At 45.7% G+C, this 17,943-nt stretch overlaps 2 protein-coding genes across 2 annotated transcripts in view; one reads left to right on the plus strand and one right to left on the minus strand.

Annotated features, from left to right (window-relative positions):
* Nucleotides 1–2,525: 2,525 nt before the first annotated feature.
* Nucleotides 2,526–17,943, minus strand: part of LOC8041950 (synaptic vesicular amine transporter-like) — a 72,427-nt gene continuing 57,009 nt past the window's right edge. The window contains exons 15-16 of the mRNA XM_040219492.3: nt 7,957–8,090; nt 2,526–2,720 (exon numbers count right to left, since the gene is read on the minus strand). Of these exons, the coding sequence (XP_040075426.3) occupies nt 2,622–2,720; nt 7,957–8,090 (233 nt within the window). The 3' untranslated portion in view covers nt 2,526–2,621. The remainder of the gene's footprint in view (nt 2,721–7,956; nt 8,091–17,943) is intronic.
* Nucleotides 10,389–12,267, plus strand: LOC115331523. The gene is made up of 3 exons (XM_029993633.4): nt 10,389–11,805; nt 11,869–11,975; nt 12,099–12,267. Exons 1-2 carry the CDS (start codon nt 11,024–11,026, stop codon nt 11,966–11,968), a joined length of 882 nt encoding a protein of 293 aa, XP_029849493.2. The 5' UTR covers nt 10,389–11,023; the 3' UTR covers nt 11,969–11,975; nt 12,099–12,267.

The following is a 17,943-nucleotide window of genomic DNA, read 5'->3' on the forward strand; positions in this document are numbered from 1 at the left end:
GCGTGTGTTTGTACTTTCGGCTTCGCTCACACATAAAAGTGCCAGGTTTTACATGCTAACGCGCGTCAATTGTTAACAAGAGCTACCAAATAACAGCATATTTGTGTATGCTGTTTTGCCTCTTCGAGAAGGTACATATAATTCCGCGTCAGGTACGAAGTTGAGCTTCAAGGCGTACCTACTCCTACAGTGGATTCAGATAAACAATGAAATAACTCCGTAGTTCCACATCTCATGTCTGTGATGTTGGTTGTGGTTTCTGTTGACCCGTTGCTGGGTTACCCGGCTGAAGGGCCGGCTTCGGTTGTGGGTTGAAATATTCCGAGGGCGTGCCAGATGGCCGATCGTTGGCTCGGCACGTAAAGCTCCCAAATTTGCCTGTTTGCCTTTCCTCAAACATAGAAATATGTCAGTAAAAGACTATTACGACACCAAAAACAAATTGACGACCATGATTCCGCGCGTCGTTCATGTCTCCGACGAATAACAGCCGAGAAACGAAGCGTAGCCTGGTTTACTCTCCATTCGCTAATGGGTAGGGCCAGGGCTACCTCCACCTAAACTACGTTGAACGGCCGAAATATTGTGCGATCTTTTTCTTTTTTTTTATGTCAAATATAAGCTTTTTTTTTTAAATATTATTTCGGTAATTTCTAGACGCAGCGTGCGGATTCTACCGTTCAACAAATAGAGTTACCAGGTACATTCAAACGTAAGAATCAGTTAAAAAATAAAACAAACTCGAAATATTAAATAACAATGTACAAGATGCGGTACTCAGATCAATGGCACACTACGTCGTGACAATTGTACGGCGACATTCCCCGTAACGTCTTTAGAACCTAAATAACTAAAAAAAATCCGTATGAAATTGCTCTGTTGTCAGATTGATGCACCTATGTCGTTTTTGCTTTACCTGAGTTGTTGAACACAAGAGGAGCCAGGATGTCCGGCTCTTTTCGAGTGGATGGTGGCTCCGCGCTGAAAGAAAAGCCGATGTCTGGAGAGCTTGTATTATGTGGGCGAGTCAATAAACCAATTTATTTTGTAGCATGGGATGATGTGTGCTCAGCAGCTCAAGGGGACAAGCAACAAGAACGCAAATGAACTGGAGACAGGCAATTAGTATACCATGTGCCACGAGACCCTTCAACAGCAGGAAGGATTGGTTTGCAATGAAAGTACTAAAGCACGAGGCGGACATAGTTCAATCACCCAAGCGAATTGGGGACACCTCTGCCAATCGTGCCTGTAGCCAAACCAAACAGCCAAAATCGATATGATTGAGTTAGACTGAAGCATCTTACCGAATTGGAGCGTTCTGGCCGAACTGGAGTTTCTAGCCAAACGGAGCACCTAGCCATGTTGCAGCGTCCTGCCGAATTGTTTTTTTTTTCAGTCAAATGGACCCAATGCCGGACTGATATCAGGCTTGGCTTTCTTTGCAAGCTTCTTTATTTTAGCTGTCCTTCAACGTTGCTGAGAAAACCCCATCCTCCCGGAGAAAGGCGGTGCAACCGGTGGGGAAGCGCAAGTGAAACCGGAGCGGAGAAGCAATGTTCCCCCTTGGGGCGGAGTTGGGACCCCGTGCCTGGGGAGGGAGATGGGGAAAGTCTGGCGGGCGATGACCCGGAGGTCGGTTGCGGACGTGTGTAGTCTGGCCGTAGCGTGTAAATAAATGTAAATAGGTTAATCACCCTGGTTTGAAAGCACACAAAAGACGAGGACAGAGTAAGAAACACGTACGACGGACAAGCGCTCACTCGCAATTGATATGTTTATTTGAAACCTCAGAAAACACAAAAGAGCATCCCGCTCCGCAGATCGCTCATGCGCACTGCACCTACTTGTTGCCAAAAATACACATCTTAAAAAAAAAAAAAACAGTAAAGAAAGAAACATTAATGATTTTTTTTTTCATTCAGGCCGCAGCAATTTCGCTTTTTTTTCTGCGCTGCCGCTCTATTATTTACACCTTCTTTTAGCTGATTTCACGTGCTCGATTTGCTACCCCGATGAGCATCTAGCCTTTTTAAGAGGAAATAAACGCCGATATATTTTGATGAATGTAGCGGCCGATATGAATCCCGAAAAAATATAAATCTAACCAGACCACGGGGTGTCAGCGAAGTACAAGCTTGCTTTCTCAAGCTAAGCGACACACGAGTCGGAGGCGAACGATGACCATCAGCCGTCACACGCACTCTTATTGATAGCTTTCATTTTCGGCAACTTACTGACCTCATAGCAGCCGGCTTTCACTCTTTGGCGAAAACGCAGCTAAGTACAGGAATTCATAGGTCTACAGGTACGCACCAATACACGCGGCAATGCAATACGCCTACCGCTTACCAACACAAACCCTAGCACAGCAATAACGTCACATGATCCCCAAGATGGTTTGTTTCTTTCCGCGGTTGTTAAACGATGTTCCGAAACTCCCGGGTGCTTAGCGTAGCATTCTTGACACCCAACAACGCGGGCCAGCTTTCCCTTGAATAGTTGTGCTCTTTTCTTGGAAACACAGTTTTCGACGTACACCATCCTCAGGTCCTCTTGGTCCTTGAATTTGAAAGGATTAGCAGGTTTTTCCCTGGTAGGTTGACGGCGGTGATGAGACCTTACTCGTCCTCGGTCTCGCCGTTGAAGCGGGTGTATGCGCCGCCAGCGGCTTTCACAGCCTCGTAGTTGGACGATGCCGGCCGGTTCATGACCAATGCCTGCAACAAGTACGGAGAATCAGGGCTGGAATACGCGCCTGGTTGCGGAGTCGGGAGCCATGGCACCCCAAATCGGAAGCGGTGAGCGCCTTGTCCCATTAAAAGAAACAAAGAAAAATTACAGAAAGATTCGTTGGTGAATTCTTAAGGAATGCGTTAGCATGACCCTTCGAAACGCCATACACGTCCTCCTTTGGGAAACAATGGGAAACAATAATGCTGATCCCTTCACTTTTCACTTTATTTTTACAGCGCAGCTCTCATGTGCCCGTTTCCGGGTTGAGCGGCGTCGGCGTAACCGCGCGCGTTACATTATGGGACGTCACAGTTTCACCGCTAAATTTAGCGGGGAAAGTAAATTGGTGTTGAGGTCACGCGACATCAATTTCGCCGCTAGATTTAGCAGGGAAATTTCCGGTAAATTTAGCCGGAAAATGTTCGCTAAATTTCCCGCTAAATTTAGCGGGGAAACTTAACCCGCTAAATTTAGCGATACTTTCCCGCTAAATGGGAGCAGGAAAGGGTGCGTAAGAGGAGGAAAGGCATACCCTCCTCCTTACCCTGCCCTTCTCCTCCCCAAGAGCTGCGCTTTAATTTCACATTACAGGGGATTGTAAACGTCTTTCAATTTTTGGATTTCTCTTTTGCTTCCTTCTTTCGGCCTCGTTCGGGGTCCTTCGATAGGACTCTCACAGACGTGGTCCGTCGCCTGATTTGGCAATTCTTCCTTTGTATTATACGTCGCAAGAGGTTCAGTTGTGCATATTTCAGTGATGGAAGTGCTGCGCCTATTGCGCCAAATTGCGCCAAGGACGTGATCCTGCTACATGGAGCTCCACATTGTCATTTTACCGAAGAATTGCGCCATGCCTGCGCAGAGATGAGATGTAGCAATAAAAAATAAAAATTGAAGTCTTATCAGAGCGCGTGGCGGTACCGCGGTATTTTCCGCGCCGCAACGGTTACGCAAACCGAAACTGCGAGGGCACATTATGATCATCATCATTGAAAGGAACAACGTTAGCAACATCTCAGACCAAAGCCGCAGAGGCTAAGCAAAGAACCATCCCACTGAGCAGCCTATTTAAAAAAAAAAAAAAAAAGGCCGAGCTTGTGGATGTTTTTAATGTTGGTCCGCCCTGTTCCCGTGCGCTAGCTACCAGCGAAGTGAAAGCTAGCGCGAGCCCAATGCTCTGTGCATTCCTGACTCGCGCGTGGGCTCGTGCAGTGGGGGCACCGTTACGGGCTCCATGCGCGCGCTTGTAACTTCGGCTGCGTTCGCACCGAAGCTGAAACGAAGTATAGACGCTTTGCAGCAGCTGTGCATGGGCGCCGCCATAACTGACGTTCAGTTTTTGTTTCCTCTTATGCCGTTCGCTTCACTTCATCATTACCACAGCAGGACAAGTTATGGCCACATTAGATTCAACTGTGTCCTTTTCTAAAGCATCGGCCTTTGTAGGGGATCGTCAACTACCGTTTCAGTTGCTCGGCATCTCAGTAAGACAAGAGAAGGTCAGCAATGGCGGCTGTAATCTGGCGCGTGTGTAAAGCGTCTATAGTTGAGTTGCACCAAACTCTGGATGTAGTGCTGGTAAAGGCTCACCGTCCTTTTCGGAGCACAAAGCACTGCGCGACTCGCGCGACTGCGGTGTCTGCTCCGCGGGTGTCGCTTCTCTGCAGCGCGTCGGTGCAAGCCAAGGAGCGCACTCAATGGGTTAACTCGCCGTGATTCGATCGTGACTTCGCCAGCACATCGAAAATGAATCGGAATTTGTGAAGCGAATATCAGATACCGCAATATTGGAAGCTGCTGCCCGAAAGACAACTCTGCTCTGAACTAAAACATTCCACAACAGTGAGGGTCGTTAGATGCTGCTGCAGATACCTTAAACGAAGTGCAGGCTGATAAAACTAAATATCCTGTACCATCACAACTCAGTGTGACATATTTAATTGTATTTTTTTTATCTGACGAGCAGATAGACTTTATTTTAAAAATTGTGTTTTTTGTGTTTACTTTGTCGAATTTATATATCCTGTCTTAAAAAGGCGACAGGCGCTGTGTTCCAATGATAGAGATGGGCTTTATATAGCAATGCAGCATTATTTCATTTTCTAGTATTATGCTAACATATGCCGGACCCTGCTCCAAAAGGGCCGCTACCTGCTCCAAAACAACATTTTGCCTGCTACAAGGCCTGCTCCAAAAGGTCAAATGGCACTTCCATCACTGATATTTAGAAGCAGCAAATTTCGAGAACTTCTAGCGACAGCTTTTTTGCCCTTCATGCACCTGGGAACAAAATACTTTTTGCCGTCGGAAGATTTTTAAGTGGCGTGGCGAAATTACAAAGCAGTCGATAGAACAAGTGGCAACTAGTGTCTCTAGCGGCTCTCACTGACCGCCTAAGTACGTATGAAGGTATTTCTACGGCGCAACCTCTTTAAATCGAGAGTCTCTATTTAATAGACACGCCCAGAAAAGTCAAAGAAAGAGAGTCGCGGAAATTTTGTCTCATCCCTGATCTGCCAAGCAAGCCGCAAGCACGCCGTGCTCGAGCCTCCGTTCGGGGCCTCACGGCGCTTATCCGAACTGCGAGTGAACCTGCGCTACGCTTGCAGCACGGCGATGCGGCGCTGTTCGGACGCCTCTCTTTTTTTCACATGCGCCAGTGTGCACCTTCGTCCACAAGAGTGTTAACAGCAAATGTGAGGGTCAATGCCTCATAAACGTTTTGTGGCGGGATGCAGAAGAAACCGTGCGAGGAAACCGAAGGTTCACATTCTATTCCCCCCAAGGAACGATCGACCGTGCGACGAATGGGTTAAGGCAAAACCCCAACAAGACTTTCAAATGGCGAGCTATTCGGAAGAAGTTCGTCAAGCGGCTACGCAGGTTTTTAAAGCGATGTTATACCGATAGCTTTACGGGCGACGCTTTGCAGTGATTGAAAGTTTTTTGCAAAGTGCGAAGCAAAAACTTAGGAGTTAAATGCGCGAATCGTATTTAATGCATACATTTTAGTGTAAAATAAATGAAGATTTTGGAACTCTCTACAATACACAGCCTAAAAAAAAGTTTCTACACCGCCCACGGCCCACTTAACATTTTTTTTGTGAATTTGTTTTTAAAACGCGTTTATTTGATGTGTTCCGTATATTTTTGTGCGTGGAAGTCTTTTATTGTAATTTTGTAATTCAATTGTAATTATTTTTAAAATAAAATAAAAATAGTAATACTGTGAAAAGCTCAACCCTGGTCTTATAAACAACGGCCAAATTTGCGAAAATATCAAATCGTATTTGACGAAATCTACCAGATGAAATTTTATAATTTGTTTGTATAAACCTGTTGAGTTATGATTGTTTAAAGCGCACACTCGTCCATTTTTGGTCTTCAACATCCACATACATGTATTTGAAAACCATACCCCCCCCCCCCCCCCCCCCAAAAAAAAAAAAAAAAAAAAAAAAAGAAAGAGAAAGTTTTGTCAATTTAAAAGAAAAACAACACATACAAATTTCGGGGCGAGTCTTTATCACGATCAGGATTATTCTTAAATATAAAGGCGTCCTGAAACGGGCTGCTATTCACGAACAAAAAAATGAACGAGAGAAAGATGGTTACTTTTTTTTTTCGACGGACTCCAAAATTTTCCGTGAATAGGGAACTAGAGAAAATTATTTTCCCAAGCCCGATGCAACACTCCGGACGCGCGCTGCAAAGCATGCTTCAAAATGAAAGAAAGAGAGATTCCGATATCGATACGGTTTTACGAAAACTCAATTTTCTGAAACGCCTCATAGCGGAACAGAAAATTAACATTTTTATTCCAAACATATGATTTGACAGCGCAGTGCTCTACGATGCATAGAAGAGACTTTTCCAACATTCGCTTTCTGCGATTGTGACCCTCGTCCTGCATGGAACGCGTTCCAGATATGCGCAATATTTTGTCCAGAGTTTAGCTATCGCGTATAGTTTGCAAAGCTGCAAACATATGTATGATGCGTGCGTTCCCAATTCAAGGACAGCGCAGATTTTTTCTTGATGATAGGCACTTGGAGGTACAATACACGGGCAACACACCTGGAAGATGTGCATCAACACAGTTGTGTCATGTGACAATTCTGACTATTTCATTATTTTTATTCCTCGTTCATGAAGTAATAAAATGATTGCATTGACGCCACTGTGGCGTGCAGCTTGGATCACGAACGTGACACATTCCGGCACGCAGAGAAACTAATTATGCGAAAAGAGATTTCACTCTAAAAAAAATGTACAGTCTGACACCCTTTTCTCCTGTAAAATACACCTAAAAATTCAGTTCGACGTACATCGCACAAACGTTGAACAGACGGCCACAACTTTTACGAGGGTCGTCGTTACGGTGCGGTACAACTTATTAAACAGCTGAAGTATGTATCAAAGACTACAGCAAAAATGATTATGAGGTTTTGCAATAAAGCCAAAAAAATACAATTTTGTATTTGTGGTCAGTAACACGTGCATTAGCTATTCTATTAAGTTGTCCCACTCGTCTATCAATCCGCTCGTGAAAATTGGTACCATCGGCTCGACGTCAGAGCTCTGTACGTCGAACTGAAGTTTGAGGCGTCTTATATGGGACAAGGGGTGTAAGAATATACATTTTTTTCTGAGAATCTACGCGAGCCCGTTGGTCGATCAGCGCATTATCTGAAAATAGCCGTAATTTACCATAACAACGTGTTGTAACAATAAACGTTTTGCTTGATGCTTTTCTCTAGGCGAGGTTGGCTCGAACAGTGATCTCTGTGTGAGCTGAACCGCCTAACCAATGCTCTACTCTGTAACTGTAATGAGAAAGCTTTATAGGTGATGCCTTTTTTTCATTTTTAAAGTTTAAGATAATAAAGGATAGAGTTACCGCAGTACAAGACAAAAACAATTACTACAATTGCCATACCAGAAATAATCACACAAGCCGCTCCCTTTATTGAAGGGTTTATACCGCAACTATGTAGAACGAGAAAACAAAACTGAGATGGCAACCACGCAAATGTTGTTGTTACAGTAAATGCGAGGGTCGAACAACCGCGGATGCTGATAGCCGGCCAGAGAGTCCTGTTTACTCATTTTAATCACTCTCGACTACGGTCACATCGCAGTTTACTATATATGTGTATTGCGTGAGGACTATCCATTTTAAAGTGTCATTAAAGGCTCTTTGCAAATTCTTCTACTCACATTTTTTTCTTCCTCGAGTTGAGGGTTGCGCAGCAAGAGGAGGAGCGGGCAGTAGAGCAGGTTGAGCATGGCCACGGAGCGCATGACCCACGGAAATCCGATCGCCTTCACCAGGTAGCCCGACACGCCTGGTCCTGGACGTCGACAAACAAAGATTAAAAGACATTCATTAAAAGACGGGCATGCTTATCGACCATACTTCAATGAAGCATATGAGCCACATGCCACTTTTGAGTACCAATTTCTGATACCCTCGTGGTCACGTACGCACCGACACACAGCGGCTACCGGGAGAACATTTCTCCGCTCGACTCAATCGCCTCCTGAGAGCTTCGGACTACGTTAAAGGAGGACCAGCAGAGATATTCTTCAGCCTGGCGGAAAGTCCTCCTCGCCCTCTTTTTTTCCCTTTCTCTCCTGTCTTGCAGCACGGCGAGGCGGGGGGAAGGGTCCCTTTTTGCGCCGGCTTCTGAGAGGATAAGCCGAGAAAATCCTCATTCTGACCGACGGGCGATAGGTGTGGCAGCAGCGACTTCGTGACTTACGGGTACCTACAGCTCCTATAGCGTACTCTGACCTATTTTTTGGCGCTCGCCAAGCCTAGCCCCTCGGGGGCAGGTTTCACGGAGCTGCAAGGCTGCACCCTCCCAGTCACCGATTTTCAGCTGTCAAATTTGTTTGGCTGTAGCCCGTGTCAAAATAAACGCATACTTGGGAGCTGCGGTGCATCAACACACCCATTGAAGGTACGTTTCATAGATATTCTTGGTTGATCAAGGAGCTCAGAACACATGCGCGAGATGTGGTGCCTTCAATATGTGAGGATAACTTACATATTCACAAAACATTCCATCTTCAAAAAACCGGCTTATTACGCTCAAACCTGCCGCAAATTGCTATGTACCAGGCGCGGGCATCTTGTAGCGGATCTCTGTTTTCGTACAGCGGGCACAAATTATTGGAGAACTTTAGTATGTTTTCAGGCCACGCTATATTTAGCGGAAACTCGCGCTGCCACTTCGATGCATTCTCTGAAGCGCGCGTCTAAAGTGGTAGTGGGCCTTTGAAAACGATTTACTAGAATCTCCTGTTGTGTGTCTAACTCGCAGAACATGATGGCCTGCAAAATATATGAAATTCATATTTACACATTCTAACAACCATCTGAGGTGAGAGGGCATTTCTGGTGTGGATGTCAATATCAAAGTTTTAGTGGGTCGCTTTTAGCACTTCGATGACCGTACGGCCCGTACCCCACAACGATATGTAAGCTAGACTCACTGTGAACATCCTTTATCGAGTGCGGCTATGGAGTGGGAAACGCAATATTGGCGAGTCTAGCGTGTCGTATTATGGTTCAACTTTGCTTGTATTGGTACTATAGCACGGGCCGCGCGCCGCTTTGAAGTATTTGTTGTGTCTCAAATAAAGACTAAAGCAAAAGCAGACAATTTTTTTTAATGTGGCACAGAATTGTAATTTAACATTATAAAAACATTTTAGGCGCCTTACACCATACAGTTAGCACGAACAAACTATCGCCGGTCTTTCTCCTCCCCCCTATTTTTTTTTTTTTTTTTGTTCTTAGAAAGGAATGATGTTTAGAAAGCTGTTAATACGAGTATCCAACCTAAGCGGTAGATTTTAGTGCGAGCCAATACATTGCTGTGGAAAATAGCAAAAAGCGCCGATGTTGTTCGCGCGAACAGTGTCGCGTAATGTACGCGTACCGCTACACAATCAACGGAAACGGAGTAAATCAGCAAAGTTAGGGAAAAAAAGTGGTGTTAATTTTTTATAGTTGAAAAGTTGTTATTTTTATATAATCAATTCGGTAAGGAGTGCTTCCATTGGGCACCAACCTACGAGGCATCCGTTTGTTGTTGTATACTAAATTCTGCATGGCCCTTGAGTAGAAATGGCAATATTGTGTTCGTGCTTAGCGTGTCACGCACAGTAATAAGACCAGTTCATTGCTTGAACATTTAAACAAGGCCTTTCTTACATCAAATAGACATTTTGCGAGTACGCTCTATTACTGGTGGTTCATGAAATAATCTACGTTGTTTATTTAGAGGAAAGGAAGTGGGGTGGTGAGGGGAGGGGGAATTGAATACAAAAGGCTGCTCAGGGAACCTCAAATTTTGTAAATAGTTCGCTCAACCTATAATCTTCAGTTAATTAAATCACCTTTGCTTTGTTTGTTTCAGAACTTTAAACAGTCGCGCCAAAGGCCAAGATGAGCGAAAAGTCAGATTCCCCTGTTTACTTGATCAAGAAGCGTATGCGAGATGGAACTGAAAAAGTATACGTGCGTAACCGTAGCAATCTCCGACGAAGCCTGAACCCCACTTCTTCTGAAACCTCCGAGATGACTGCTTTTGACGACTTGATAAAGCAAGCCAAAGCCGTTAATAGGTGTGACTCGTTGTCAGCTGTGATAATCAAGGCGCTGCGACGATTTCTTGAAACACGGAATTCAGAAGAACGATCGTCGAATGCTGTGTGCAACACACCGAAGCCGCTGCATCAAGAAGCGGAATCGCGCGCGATCACGCCTGACCCTGTAGGGGATCCATGCCTAGTTGTTTGCGACAAAGCCGCGCTATGGAATGTCATTCAGACTGTAGAGAAGCATAGTTCAGAGTGCAAGGAAAGTCTTATTTTGGAGAAAGTGACCGCCTGGGGCTTCGCATCACGAATACATTGTAAGTGTATTAACCATTCACTGGTGCTCAACACAAGCACGGTTGTCGGTTCCGTCCGGGCTGTAGACTGTTTGCTGACGGTGGCGTATGCCTCCTCTGGAGTTCTGGCGACGCAGTTTGAAAAGTTTTGCAATTTTAGCAAATTGCCATACTCCCCTCGCACTGTGGAGAAATTGCTTGTAGATATCGAAGGTGCTGTAGAGTTGCTCAAGCTTGAAAGCCTGGCAGCCGCGCAAGAGGGCGAATCAAGGGCCACCGAGCAACATGACCCCACTTCGACAGCAATTAGTGTCGAGACTGATGCTCGGCACGCTTGCCGGAAGAACTCCACTCACACAGATGTCGTCGCGCTTGGCCAAATGACCCACAAAGTTGTAGGGATTGTTCACGTAAACAAAAAGGATGAACTATCTTCCCAAAAGCACGAAGCGTTCGGTACCAAAAAGCTGTACGAGTACTTCGATTCTAAAAAGATCTCCGTGCTAGATCACGCACACGACCGCAACACCACAGTCAATAAAATAATCAGAGAAAAAAACGGGCCATCCAACTCCAACGACCGCTGGCACGCTGCGAAGAGCCTCAAGAAAGGATTTCTTGCAATTTCATCTGGACCGAAGAGGAACGAGGGCAAGACATGGCACGTGGAGCTGTCCGACAAGTGCCAAGCGGTCCGTAACCACGCGTACTATGCTATGGCCGCTTGTGAGGGGAATCCAACCAAGCTAAGAGATATTTTCATAAACTGCGTAAACCATTTTGAAGGTAAACACGAGAAATGCAGCGAGGAATCAATTTGCAAAGAAAATGGACATGTCCCGACAACGCTGCTCGTGAAAGACCCGCTAGCGTCGGAACTTCTAACAAAATTTCTGAAATCAACAACCATCTACAAGAACGCGGAAGATTACGTAAAGTCGAAGGATACATTCTATGTAGAGTCATTCAATAATACTATGCTAATTTACCTCCAGAAGAGGATTCATTACCAGGACAGAAGCTACAAACTGAAGCAGAGCTTGGCACTCCTAGACTGGAATGAGCATGTTGGGCGAGGCTACACTTCACGTTACTCTATTGAGGACTGTCGTCATCCAGACCGGCAAGGCGGGAAAAGGAAGTACTTCAGGAAGACATACAGGTAGAATATTTTGAAGTGTACAGTGTTGCCATGGAATACTAATCCGCTATTCTTTTCCTCCAGCTTCGTTCAAAAGATTCGGGAGTTGGTGCTTCGGTCTGCTGCCCTGGGAGATGCCAGCACGGTGAATGACGACTCCCTTGTGAATGACGAGAGTGTATAACTTATAGGTATGCCTAATGTAAATTTAAACTAGTACCATTGACGTATAATAACAAGCAAGCTTATTTCATTAGAACAGTTGGGCAATTGTTGTGTGTACTTCTACATGTTTGTTTGTTTTTATTTCCCAGCTCGGGACATCACTGGACAAGGGACAGAAAAAGCCATTCCGCGGACTCAAAGATGTACCTGTAATTATTACGCAAATATACAATTTTCATGACAATCTTTTGTCGTTGCCAAATACAGATGACACACAAGAGAAAGTGAACGCTAACCGGTACATACGATTGCGACAGAGCTTCAACCAGGGTGTGATCTTCCGAAGTACAAATTCCGAATAAACGCCCGTCGAGGGGTTTCGGAGTATATAAAGTGCTCACCCTTTTACACTTAGCGCATAAATAGATCAGAGCTCAGCAGAATGTACATCACCTCTTGGCTGTGCCTCTCGTGAGTCTTGAACGAGATATTAATAATTTCGATAAAAAAATAGATTAGCTGAAGAGAAAAATTAATTTGATTGCAGTCGAGACTCACAAGAAAAGCACAGCCTTTTACGCACAGTATATTGCGAGTATTTTCTGACGCACCGCGCGTGTTCTGGCATTGGCAATATTTGTTTCGGTGTTATACGTATATTTATCTAAGTTAGGCTCGATATCTGTCTGCTAGTGAGTGATACACTGTTTTTCCGTTCTCGTTTTTTCCAATTTTTTTTAACAAACTAAGCTAGCAATTCCTCTGCGCACCATGCCCTATTTATTTTGAAAATAAATGTGCAATATCATTTTGCAATTTATGCACTTGCCTAAGAGGATTGAATATTTGTAGCTGGGTTCAAGACGGATCCGCACCAGAAATCGCGCTCTTGTACCGCGGTACCATAACCATGGCTTCTTCAGTTTTGGTTTTTAGCTTGCGTTGAGTTGAGCGAACACTGCAAATTGTGGGATGTACCCGCGGCTCCACAGACAGAACTAAATTGTGCGACTCATCGAATCGGAGCATTGGCGATTTTCGATTTATTAAAGATGCCTTTAATAAAAAAATAAAAATAAAAAGGGTACGGCTCCTTCTAACCAATTGTTTGCTGACATAGAAGAGAGAAGGGGGCAAGGGTGTGGCCATATAGGTACCGGGAATGCCTGCAGTTGGGTGGAGCAGCGAGTCTAAGATGTCTTCACGGTGGTGCGGTGCGTCTCTCGGATATACAATAAATGTTTGCTTTTTGCTATATTTGGTCTATTTTTGACAGGCATTTGGACCCCTATCATTTTGGCGGTTATTGGGACGTTTCTCGCATAACTTTAATAGTATTTTGACGTCCATGACTGTAATGAAAAAAGCTCACCGCTAAAAAAGTTCAGTAAAACACTCATCGAAGGAAAGCTCAGCGCATGCAGTTTTATCGGATGCAAAGCTTTCCAGTCTTTTGACGGATACAGGAAAACCTCCCCTTCAAATCTGTGAGATATAACATCAGAAAACTAATGGAGCTATATAGATCAGCTGCATTTTTTTTTTCTGCGGAAATATACGGTACAGATAATCTTTTTTTTTTTTTGCTGTCAGTTTTTTGAAACATTTCTTGGTTTGTTACACGAAAAAAATTCGTCGACTCATTTCGCAATGTCCTTGCCGAATGCCACGGCGTAAATCCCCGCCAATTTTACATAAAGCACGCGATGCCCGAAGAAGTGGTTGGGCCACTCGCGCTTGACTGGTTGTGCGCTCTCGATGTGCTCTCGAGTCGCGCGCGCTAACGTCGCAGCGCTTTCGAGTCGTGCGCTCTAACGTTGCGGCGCTCTCATGTCGCGCGAGCTAACGTCGTGGCGCTCTACTGTCGGCGGTCTAATGTCGGCGTTCTTCTAACGTGCGCTCTAGTGTTGTACAGCCCCATTGCTACCTATACCACCGGCTGTTGAAAACGCTCGAGGTCGTGCTCCCTTATTGAACTTTACGCGAGGTTATAATAATAATAGTACCTCTATTTTTTTCCAAGAAAAACAACGTTGAAAAGGTGACACGGAAAGAAAGCTGTAAAAACAGCTTGACGAAACGCGGGTCACCTAAACCAGCAGTCGCGATGCAGGCACCGACTTGTGACTCGGTGGCGAGAGCCTGCTAAGAGCTACACGAGTCAGCGTTACTCACGCGGCTCGCCCCTCACCAGAGTGGAACAAACAATATGGCGAATTTGGTGGGGCAAAACGCTTTCCCGAACCCACGCAGGGACGATGGATAGAGGGCATGCGCACTAGGTGTTTCAAGAAGAAAAGGTGGACTACAGATTTGAGACATTTAACGTGCTAACACTGCACTAATAACTAGGCACAGAAAGAAAGGCGCTGAATCCAGAGACTTTATACACAAATAGTTTACTCCCACATGTGCCCCATGTAGGGAACACCGGGTGGGTTTGGATACAGGCACCGGACGTGTGCAACTACGCACACTGGCATCAATTCACGCTTAGTATATACTCCTTGGCCGGCTTGTCTCTTCTTCTCCAAGTACCTGGGGTCACGCCAAGCGGCCAGATTTGCCAGGCAGGCCCAGTACATTCTGTAATACTTTTTGCGAACCCCAGGATTCTTGGACGACGGTGCCTGGCCCATCCCCACCCTCACGTGGCCTTGGGTCAGTATACACGGAGCGCAAAAACATTCGGTGCACTCCATCTGGCCGTCCGCTGAACGTTATACACCTACAGGGAGTATAGAGAAACCACGTTAGTTATACAGGCATATAATTCGATTGAAACAAAACTAATTGAGAAAAAAGTTTGCATTGAACGAAGTCATCTGTCTGCCTCCCTACAGCGCTCTGTTGAGCTTGATAAAAAAGGAGGTGCGACTCAATAAACATTGTACGCAAAGTTGTGGCATGCGGTTTAGAGAGGCTCGTTTTAACGAACGCCGTCTCAGCGACAACAGATTGTCGAATCGCCTCAAAACTCCGCTTAGAGAAAATGGCGACTGCCGGCATGCTGCTCTCATTGTTCCCGATTCATTAGCCCAGCTTGCCGAACCGTTGGCGGCGCCCAATAGAAGCATTCTTTTTCGAATTGCTTGTATAAGAATGGCAACCTTTCACCTATTAAAACAAATTCTGTAATAAATCCATTCCCATAATATGCTTGCGCTGATCTTGTAGCGGTATTCGTACATTACGTGGCAGTGTTAGCCCGAACGCGACATTGGCGCTTTTTACTATTTCTGCCCAGCAACATGTATTGTCTAGCACTAAGCTCTGCCACTTAGGTTGAATACTCACATTAACAGTTTTCTAAACATCATTCACTTCTAAGAAAACAAAACGAGAAAAACCAGCGATAGTTTGTCCTTGCTAACTGTGGGGCAGTATACCTAAAATCTGTTTGCAATGAAAAATTACAAACGCGTTTCATGTTAAAAAAAAATCGCCTACGTTTAGTTTATTCTTTTATTTTAATGGCTCAAAAATACTTTAAAGCGGCAGCACGTGCTATAGCACTGATTTAGCAACGTTGAACTATAACACGACACGCTTCGATAGCCGCACTCGATAAATAATGCTCACAGAAAGGGTATAGCTTATATATTGATGTAGGAAACGGTTATCCAAGAGCTAAAACGATCCACTAAAACTTTTTTTAATATCGACACACACAACTGCTGCCTTCTCACCTCATGCGGTTGTTGGGATGTGTAAATATAAATGTCATCTACATTTGTTGGCCATCATATAGTGTGAGTTACGCACACAATAATTTGTGCTCGCTGCTAGAAAACAGAGATCCGCTACAAGATGCCCGCGCCTGGTACATAGTTCTGTCTTCCAGCGATCCCAATTGAGGCAGGTTTGAGCGTAATAAGCCTGTCTCTTGAAGATGGAATGTTTTGTGAATATGTCAGTCAACCTCACATATTGAAGTCACCACATCTCGCGCATGTGTTCTAAGCTCCTTGATCAACCGAGAATATCTATGAAACGTACCTTCAATGGGTGTGGGGATGCACCGCAGCTCCGAAGTATGTTTCCTTTGCCACGGGCTACAGCCAAACAACCTCGACAGCTCAAATTCGGTGTCTGGAAGGGCGCAGCCTTGCAGCTCCGTGAACCGTACGCCCGAGGGGCTATACTCCGTTCCACCTTCAGTCCGAGCGCGGTGGACGCCACGAGCCATCCCAGCCGATCCAGCGCCGGGAGAAAGTCGCGTGACCTGCCGGTGGGGCGGGGCGACACAGGGAGCTCAAGGTCGCATGACACTCCCTCACGCCGCGTTGGCTGGGATGGCTCCTAGCGTCCGCTGTGCTTGGACGGAAGGTGAAACGGAGTATAGGCTTGGCGAGCGCCAAAAAATAGGGCAGATTACGCGATAAGAGCTGAGGCTACCCGTAAGTCACGAGGTCGCTGCTGCCAAACCTATCGCCCGTCTCTCACAATGGGGATTTTCTCGGCTTATCCTCTCAGAAGAAGCCGGCGCAAAAAGGGACCCTTCCCCCCGCCTCGCCGTGCTGCAAGACAGGAGAGAAAGGGAAAAAAAGAGGGCGAGGAGGACTTTCCGCCAGGCTGAAGAATATCTCTGCTGGTCCTCCTTTAACTCGATTCAGGTGCCGCGTCGTCGGCGGAAATCGCCGCATGCTTACATCAGTTCTGTGCTATATCCATTGCTTAACATGGCTAAACTCACTATCGGACCGCGGATGCTGCTCTTTCGTCAGGCTGCCGTATAGCCTCGCGATTGCACCACTTCATGCAACCCTTCCTTTTGGTTTTCGAGGCACTTATACCTTATAAAACCACAATCTTCTTTCCAATACATTTCAGCTATGTTTAAGACTTCAAGTTGTGTCGTCCTTCCTTCCCCCCTGTCTTGGGGTTTGTCTAAAATGTTAAACTTTCACCAGCCTGTTTGCGCCCTAACGTTTTTGTTCACAAATATTTCCACGGGTAGAGTTGGTATCGGCATGCCAAAACCCGAGATAGGGGCAAACAAAAGGAGAAAACACCACGTCTCAATCGCATGTACTACTGGATGGAGTTCAGTGTATAAAGGAAGCGTGGTTAATAAAATTTAGTAGCTGTGTTTGAGACTTCATGCTTTGTCCTTTTTTGCCTCCGTCTCGGGTGTCAGTATGTCCATTTACAACAAGCACGCCTGCCTAATAACGTTGTTTTCAATTGCAGTTGTTATGGCGAGGATGACTTATAGGGATATGAGCACAAAATCACAAGAAACAAGTAGAAAAATCGAGCTGTACTTGTTCTGTTTATTTATTATACTTGTCGTTCGTCGTGTGGTGCTGCTGCAATTTCTAGTTGAAGTGGAGCGAGGACCAAGTGCCGCATGCCCGATAAAAAATGGCAAAAGGTGTTTGTCGTGGCAGGCGCCGGAAGAAAGCTATACTCGACACCGTCTTAGCATAACTTGGCAAGCACCAGATGCTACAGGGTACGAGCACCGGCGAGGGGCATACACACGGCAGGAGAGAAGCCCAGTGTGGTGCTCTGCTGTCTTTCTCTTTTCGATGCTCGTACCGGCTCACACGTTAACAGTTAACGCGGGCGCCGTGTGCACCCTCAGCTCGCTGCTAGTGTGGTCAGATCTTTAGACGGAGTAATCCGGTCAGAAACCGAGGGAGAGGAGGAGACGAGAGTGTGTCAGATCGCCGAGCTCCGCTTGGAGTGATTAGCGGGTAGATGCAGAGGATTGTTGAAAAGAGCCGCCGCACAACTCAGAAGGAGCATTTTGTTTTTAGTGGTTTGTATTGTGTGTAGTCCACTGATCTCCATTGTAGTAGGCTGGATCGCGGACCGCGGCCTCGGCAGCAGGAGCCGAGTGTCGCCTCCGGCGGCCATTGATTGACACCACCAAAGAAAACAGAGTGTAAAAGGGTGCTTCGTTACACCCTTTGTCCCATATAATACACCTCAAAACTTCAATTCGACGTACAGCACCCTACAGTCGAACGGACGGCCCGAAATTCT

The sequence above is a fragment of the Ixodes scapularis genome, unplaced genomic scaffold (assembly GCF_016920785.2).
Source record: "Ixodes scapularis isolate PalLabHiFi unplaced genomic scaffold, ASM1692078v2 PGA_scaffold2__306_contigs__length_199485367, whole genome shotgun sequence".
NCBI lineage: Eukaryota > Metazoa > Arthropoda > Arachnida > Ixodida > Ixodidae > Ixodes > Ixodes scapularis.

What these genes read in the sequence shown, in the direction of transcription:
- LOC115331523 (XM_029993633.4), top strand. Translation starts at nt 11,024, where the DNA reads ATGACCCACAAAGTTGTAGGGATTGTTCACGTAAACAAAAAGGATGAA. An exon ending in TACTTCAGGAAGACATACAG is followed by an intron (nt 11,806 to 11,868) that starts GTAGAATATTTT and finishes CTTTTCCTCCAG; the next exon opens with CTTCGTTCAAAAGATTCGGG.